This window comes from Micropterus dolomieu, linkage group LG05 (genome assembly GCF_021292245.1).
Source record: "Micropterus dolomieu isolate WLL.071019.BEF.003 ecotype Adirondacks linkage group LG05, ASM2129224v1, whole genome shotgun sequence".
Taxonomy (NCBI): domain Eukaryota; kingdom Metazoa; phylum Chordata; class Actinopteri; order Centrarchiformes; family Centrarchidae; genus Micropterus; species Micropterus dolomieu.
The window spans coordinates 25434732-25443052 of NC_060154.1; the positions used below are offsets into that span (position 1 = coordinate 25434732).

An 8321-nucleotide genomic window follows, 5' to 3' on the forward strand; every position below is an offset into this window, starting at 1 on the left:
ACTGTATAAATGCTCAGAGACAAACATCAGTCGTTGTTTGTTTTATTGGATGCCTTTCTCCTCTGCGGGTGTCTGGAGAGATAAGACCCTCATCTGACTGAGTCTTCACACTCAGCTCTGTCAAATAGCCCTGCTGTTTTTACTAAGAGTTTAACTCTCAGCTAGGGCAGCGCGAGAGAGCAAACCGGCAGGCCAGACACTTTACATTCCTCAAGACTCGCCGTGCTAAATTTGATATCGTATATATGGAAAGGAAAGGGAACTAACAGCGATTAAAGCATGACAAAGTCAGGCTATTCACTGTTATCTGACTGTGCTGACATTGATGTATCACTCAACATATATAATGTGCCAAATGAAGCAAAGTATTTATGCAGGTCAGCCTTCAGCCTTGTGAAAGTTTTATCATGTCAGCGAGGGAGAAGTCTCAGTGACATAACTCACCTCACATCAGTCACATACAGTATGTTACAGACAGTAATAGTCCGTGTATCAGTGTCCATAAAGGGAGATTTTAACAAAATGTCCGGCAAATATTAGATCTTATCTTCAACACTCACATATTACTCACATATATGTGTCTGCCTTTGCTTTCATTTCCAAAGTAGGGCTGTATAATATATGAGCTCATACGCTGTTATATAATCTCGAGGTAAGCCCTTTAAATGAGTTTCCTGCGTTTGATGGTAATCCCATGTGGCAGAAGTCAGGCATAAACCTTTTAGACTGGCCTAATTTTCCAATAAAAAGAGTGCCTGACAATTCTGTCGGGGGCATACAGCTAGGGCAGTATTCTGTGTCACTGAGTGATGGAGATGTCCCAGTTGAGTGTATATTCTATGTTTTCTATTTTCATTCTATTTTTTTGCAATGCTAGCAGTTGTAGGGATTTGCAGTGTCAGTGTGTTGCACTGCTATTGGATAGATAACTATGAAATTTGGTACCAGCATTCATGATCCCAGAGGATGAATCTTGCTGACTTTGGTGATCTACTGGCTTTTCCTTTAGCACCACCATGAGGTTTATATTTTTGTCTCTCAGTGAAATGTCTCAACAACCACTGGATGAATTGCTATATAATTTGGTACAGGCATTACGTCCCCCTCAGGAAGAATTGGAATAACTTTAAAGGTCCAATTTAAAGGGACTATATGTAAGTAGCTCAGACCTGCCGCTGTTTTCTTCGTAACGTTCAGAGTATTTACCAATACTCAGGTAGGCAAGAGAGGAAGAGCCATCCACTAACACTAGTTACAGTAAAGTTACTTACTGCAGTCTAACTGTTTTAAAGTGTGACACAATGTCGTTATGATATTCAGTCTCACTAACCGTTTCATTATCATTCAATACATGTAGCTGTGCTGACATTGCTGAGCCTCCGGTGAAAGATACACAGATAGTAAAGATAGTTACTGAAAAGCAGCAGGCGAGCTAACGATGTAGTTTCCATACAGAATCATCAGGTCAAAATTTTAAAGGGGCTATATGTAGTTTTCAGCGGGCACTAGCGGTGCTGTTTTCAGAATGCAACATGGTGTGTGCTCGTACGCGGCTCAAACTCGCATTATGTTGCATTATTGTATATTACATGCGACTGACGCGGAGAAGCTGGATCAGTACAACAACAATAAATCTAAATTGAAGGCAGGATGCTCAGGAGCGTGCATACAGTCACAGGCAATGGATTTCCCGGAAAATCCAACCTGGTGTTTTCACATAGGATTAGGCATACTGGCCGTCAGAGGTAACAGAAAAACAAGTGGACCGTTTTTATGTGAGGTTACAACCCCTTCACACACAGACAGTAAAAAAGTGAAAAAAACTACATATAGCCCCTTTAATTTGTCCAATACTTTGGTTTATGACCAAACCTTGCAAAACTTGTTATGAGCCTCTCAGAGTTAGATGTGCTGATTCAGTTTTAAGATTTGCTTTTGTATCTTTTATTACACAGCTGGCCTTCTTGTTAACAGAAAGCAGCTACATTCCTGAATAGTGCGAGGGGGAAGTGCAGGTGCCAGTCGACCTACTTTGCCAGCAGAGCTTGGCTACCATCCTATATGTCTCTCCATCCTCTCACTTTCTGTCTCTTTACTTTCACATTCTTAAGCTCTTTTTCCAGCAACATCCCCCCACCCTCTTTGTGTCACAGCATCTCTGTTTCTTTCCATTTATCTTATGCTTAGTCAGGTGTTTGCTTCCCTACGCACCTCTTTAGCAAGGAGGGAACATTAGCTTTTGATTAGACTGCAGTGTTTTCTGCTCGAATAAAGGAGCTCTTGTCCTCTCGCCACCATGCGTTTACCTTGATAATTGGTTTCATTGCACACCCAGCAGAGAAAATTAACCATGAAAAGCAACCTGTTACATCTTACAGCCAATTTTTTGCAGATGCAAATGTTTTCTTATATGTTTAGTTTTCTTCAGTTTTGACAGAACGTGTTTCTGATTTTTAAGTCTGGTGTACAAACTGTCACACTACAGTGATGCATTTTCACAATTGCTAACAATTGCAAATAGATTTCTCTCTGTTACACTCCTGACGTTCACATATGATGCTGTAATTTTTTTGTCATTTGGTAAGATTGCATGTGTTTCTGCTGTTAGGTTGTGCAGACCCCAAGGACCTGACCACAGAGCGAGCCCATTCTGCTGTGGAGGAGATGTTCAAGACCCTCCGAGGCTTGAGCCACACCAGAGACCACCTGAAGAAGCTGCGCTCCGTCTACACTGCCGGCAATGGAGTTCACCAGGTCTAAGACACACAAATGCAGACTGTCAACATTAAAACACGTGCACTTTGTGTTGCTGGTTGGTTCCCTTTTAGTGGACAAATCCAACATGGATATTATTTAAACTTTTCAGTCATGAAAGTCACACACGTGTTGATTGAAATCCACCATCATTGCTCCAACAATATATCTGTACCTATCTGTAACACATAAGAAACACGCATAAGAACGGCAGAATATTTAGTTAATATTGTTCATTGCACAACTGCTTCCCTTCAAGTTTTATTTGCCTATTTTTGCACTCTTGTTGTGGCAGTAACACAGGCATAGATTTAGCAGGGGGACCTCTGGCCTTCGCTGCTTTTGTCCCTCTCTGACTTGCGTCACACAGGCATACAGCAAAGAGAAGGGGTTCGCTGTGAGAGCCTCTTCATAAACTGTCTGTTTCTTGGAGCTTATGTAACTCCGAAGGGCATCTGCGTACATCTGAAAGCACTGTCCTCATGAAAGGCTCTTACCTTTTCTTATGGACAGTCAACAGTGCAGCTTCACTGCCTCTGTCCTTCACTCTGATTGGGTAGATTTTTCAGAGGATTATAGGTTAGGAGCATAAAGGTTAGTCGATGAAAGTTCAAGACACTGTTATTTTCGAAGCCAAATACATGGACATAAATGAAAGAAACAGACAGTAGAGTGAAAGAAACTGGAACTAGAGTTGAGCTTGAACAAAAGATTTACAACAGCAGGGACTTTTATGTCCTTCACTTTTTGTCTTTTATTGCTTGTGTCTCTTGAACCTCCTTTAAAATGTGTTGATTGAGTGTTTTTCCTCCCAATTCTTACACAAGTCATTCATCCAATCAGAAAGCCTGGAGCTACAAAGCCTCATTCTCAGTGGAGGAGTTGGATCTATTGTGTTCAGCAGTTTGTAGCTAATAATTTTTTATATTATTACAAATATGTTAGACATATATAGCATTTTGTATACAGCAGTATAATCCTCTAAGGAAAAGTTAAGACATTTGGGATTTATTTGCTTTTTTTGCAGTGTTAGGCGATTTCCTGTTAAGCCTTAGACACAAAAGCCAAATCTGAGTGGTATTTCTCCCTAATCGTCAAAAAGTTTCACTTCTGAATTTAATTAACCCATCTCAGTGCAAGTGCAACTTTGTCAAAATGTGTCTATCTTTGTCTGTAACTGCACGGGTGGGTGTGCATTTGTGTGAGCAGCACTGTGTTTCTGTTAGGACAGAACTGTCTGTCCCTGTTCCTGTGGTGAAGTATGAAAATGATTTCATATAAAAAGGAGAACAGCATGGCATCTGCCAGCTACTGGCTGTTCTTTAGAAACATCAGAAACCCCTCAGCCTCTCTAAGCACACATCTACTCCACCAGTGAAGTCAATACCTGTCGGTCAAGATGTCTTTCCCCCTAAATGGGGACATACATAAGTGAGAGGTTTTGACATGGGTCAGTAGAAAAGCTTTCACCGTTCATTGAAGCGAAGGATTACACTGACCGTAGTTAATGGATGTAATAATAAAAATGAGAACATCAGTTTCTCAGATGGCTCCAATCACACTCTCTTTATTCCATTTCTAATTAATCAGACCAGCAGACTGCAGCACTCATATGCCTTCACGGTCACATGTATATCGTTGTAGAGATGATAAGAGCCTGAGCACACATCATACTGAGTTACTGAAGGCTGTAGAATTTGATGGGGGATTTCCTGGGATCTTATATATAACATGTTCATTTGTGAGCTTTAAAGAAGAACATGCTGTTCTCTCCTTTTTTTGGAAAAGACCACAGAGTACAGTGTGCGTGCTGAATGAATTTTAGTGCTGTGTCTTTTAAGGGATTTAAATGAGATGCATAATACATCTTCATTATAATAAGACCACATTACTCCAAAGACATTCCAGTCTGTTCTGCTGCGTGCGTGCGTGCGTGCGTGCGTGCGTGCGTGCGTGCGTGCGTGCGTGCGTGCGTGCGTGTGTACGCGCATTGCCCATCCTGTCATTTCATTACCATTATATCATTTCATATTTGACGGGTGCTTTGGCATGAGCAGTGAAACTGAGGATTTGTTATTGTAGATACAGTTTGACAATCACTATAAAGTTTAGTATTTTATGAGTCTTTCTACAATAAGCACAATATTTATTTTCACTGTGGAATTCAGGAGATTTAAGAGGCTAGGTAAATGTTAAAATCCAAGTTTGTTATTTCAAGGGGCGGCTGCTCAGAGGGTAGAGCGGGTTGGCTGTTAATCGGAAGGTCAGCGGTTCAAATCCTGGCTCCCCCTGGTTGCGTGTCGAAGTGTCCTTGGGCAAGAACCCCAAATTGCCCCTGGTGGCTGTATGAATGTGTGTGAATGTTAGTTTCCGTTTGAGCAGTTAGGCTCAGTGAATGAATGTGTGTGACTGGTGAATGCAGATGTAGTGTAAAAGCGCTTTGAGTGGTCGAAAAGACTAGAAAGGCGCAATACAGAGCATTTACATTTACAAATGTATTCAGTTTTATCTATATAGCGCCAATTCATAACAAAAGGCTAATCATTGGACAGGTCTAGACAGTACTCTGTTTAATATTATTTACAGACCAAAAATTCCCAAATCCCCAACTTTGCATGACAACTGTTTTATTGAACACAGATTACATTTCATTCTCATTCAACATGAGCAGGAGGAAAGGAGATATTTGCTAAATAATTAAAAATAATTAAAAGTTGAAGTGATAAGAATTAGTAATTAGATATGATAATGCAGACTGTATTTTATGATAGTGTCTTTGGTTCTGGTTTAACATTGTGTGGGTCTGTTTTGAGTGTTGTGTGTCTGACCTGCTGGCAGTTTTGCTGTAGATTGGTAACCTTTGACTACAAAAGTTTTCGTGTGGTATGGGGCACCCATGAACTGGTGTAATGAATTTGAGTTTTCTTTTTGACCTGGAATAAAGTTGACTCCCCCCCGGTTGTCACTGTATAATTTGCACCCTGTGTACGCGCGCACCCGCACATGTGTGTGTTTGATGTTGAAGCCGTGTTGTTTTGGAAAGTTAATTTGTTCATCCACCTCTATGTCAAGACAACCTATGGAGAAACTGATACGCACGTGTGTGTGGGTGTGTGTGTGTGCGCGTGCGTGCGTGCGCGCGCGCATGTTTGTGTGTACAGACATATATTTAAGCACTGACATTATCATATGACTAATTCTGATATTGTTTTCATCATGTGGGTGTTTGGGGTGTTGATTTAATGGGATTGCTTTTAGCTTTTTGGATAGCAGATGAAAATGTGAGTGTGCGTGACTGCGGGTTGGATTCGTTGTTTATGCCTGCGCTGCTGTTGGTTGTGAATGTGCGTGCACAAGCGTGTTATTTAACCGGAGGTGAATCACTAATGTGTTTACTCCAGGCTTAGTTTGTGCAGGCTGACCCATGCAGCAAAGTCATGTTGGTAGAGGTAAATGTTAGCTTATATAATTAATGATTTATACAACATGGACAGCAGGATTTCCCCAGCCCTAATTTGGCTGCTCCTCGGGACTAGAGGAGTGGGAGGCTGTGAGGCGTCAGTTAAGAATGATACATACTGATACTCTATATTGAAGTGAGAGGATGCCTGTGGGCAGAAACACCTGGATGCATTAGCATTTGGACAACATCGTGTGTGTGTGTGTGTGTGTGTAGGTGTGTGTATTTATTGCTAGAATCAACAGTTTTGAAGATGGAGTCTTTACTGAGTGTCCAGCTGTTTTTCTTTGACAGAATCCAGAGGAAGAGATATGTTCCATACCTTGTTCGCATTTTGGCATATGGCCTTGACACTGGCCGCATGTAAAATGCGTGTTCCAGTACTGGAAGATATTCAGCCTGCTATTCAGAGGCAATCTTATCTGGTTCTTTATTGTTGTCTGAGATAACTCCTATGAAAAAATCTGTCTTGAATTCTTGATCCACTAGCTTTGAGATCTAAAAACACTACATTATGTCCTGGGTAGCTGGGCAGAAAATGTCCCTGTCACCAGAAAATTAGAAGGCATTTACAAGGCTTTAGTTGAGGTTAAGCCCCCTCATGGAAATCGACATTTTTTGGAAGCTCCTGCTTTTTCGACCAGGAAGAGTAATGAAATATTGTGCTTGTGAAATTCAGGCTGCTCATAACTATGGAAAAGTGAGCCAGGTGTTGTTGACTGTTTTGGAGAAGAAGGTTATGTCACACGATGGTGTCAATATGTTTATGTTCATAGGAAAACTATTATAATGTTTTATTTGTCCCAAGTGGGAGGTTTGTGGTGCAGCAAGCATAAAAACACATAACAAAACATAAAAAATGTACAATATTGCATAGAAACACAGCCTGAACACATGCACAGGATGGCTTGCACCAATGCACAGCGAGTCGTTTAAGCTCCTCTGGAGCAGGTTATAAGTGTCCACCATAACTGCACAGGGCCTATAGGCAGTATAAAGAACATTGACTTTTATCTACGTGCCCTAGCAACATAACCATATCAATGTAAGTTGTTTGTTTAAATCACCATTAACAGAACGTGACACATCTCTAGACATTGGCTTGTGCACACAAAATCAACACTACAAATATAATATACAGCACCTTAATTTTAAAAGCATAATTGACACTGTCACTATATCATCATCATCATTATCATCATCGTCGTCATCACCATCCCCATTCCCACCATCATCACCATCACTAAGATAATGGACTTGTCAAGAACAACCGCAGTTACCTCCTCCATCCGTTAGCATTCAAGGCTTAAAGCAAGACAGGGATCAACAAAGTCTTGTACCTGTTTTGGGTGGCAGTAGGGGCCAGATGGTAACATTTTATACTCTAGATTAGGGGGATGGGCACAATCTGAGCAAATGAACATTGCTTTCTGAAGCACCTGCTTGATGGATGTGCCTATAGACTTTCCAGTAGTTACAGCATCTCTTTCCAGCACACTGAATCTATCAATTTCCAGATCCTTGTCCGAGTCTCTATCGGAGAGTCTGGTCTCAGTCAAGGCAAAGATGCAGGCATCTCGGAATTCCTGGCTGTAACAGGCCTGCGCCTACAGTTCATCATTTTTGTTTGGAAGGGACTGTACATTGGAAAGAATAACAGAGGGTAGAGCTATGCAAGAAAGGGGTTTTCTTTTCATCTTGAGGCAAAGGCCGCCTCTTCGCCGATGCTTCCTAGTCCTCAGCCTGCTGTGTGGTCCCCAGTCATGGTTATCGATCCAATATTCGAATCCACTATTAAAGAAACAATTTATTTAATTTATTGAAAATGTATATTTTTAATTGAAATTGTCTAGAATTATATTTGAATTTCTGGGCAGCATGTACTATCACAACTATAACATAATGTTAATTTTATAGTCATATAGTTTTTAGTCACATCCAACAGGGCAAGATTTTTTCATTCTGATTGCAGCAGTGATCAAGCTCCTCTTCCTGAAGTGACTCATAAGTCAGCGGCCTGTTTGGTCGACCAGAGCTTTTTATAACTCCACTGTCTCTCACACCCACAGCCATTCACATAAACATGCGGGCGCTGAAAGAAGGGCAC

At 41.1% G+C, this 8321-nt stretch overlaps 2 protein-coding genes across 2 annotated transcripts in view; both read left to right on the forward strand.

Moving 5' to 3' along the window:
- Nucleotides 1-8321, forward strand: part of LOC123971410 (cytoplasmic FMR1-interacting protein 1 homolog) — a 1205200-nt gene that overhangs the window by 221689 nt on the left and 975190 nt on the right. The window lies entirely within an intron of this gene.
- Nucleotides 1-8321, forward strand: part of scfd2 (sec1 family domain containing 2) — a 128204-nt gene that overhangs the window by 105818 nt on the left and 14065 nt on the right. The window contains exon 6 of the mRNA XM_046050249.1: nucleotides 2609-2754. Within this exon, the coding sequence (XP_045906205.1) occupies nucleotides 2609-2754 (146 nt within the window). The remainder of the gene's footprint in view (nucleotides 1-2608; nucleotides 2755-8321) is intronic.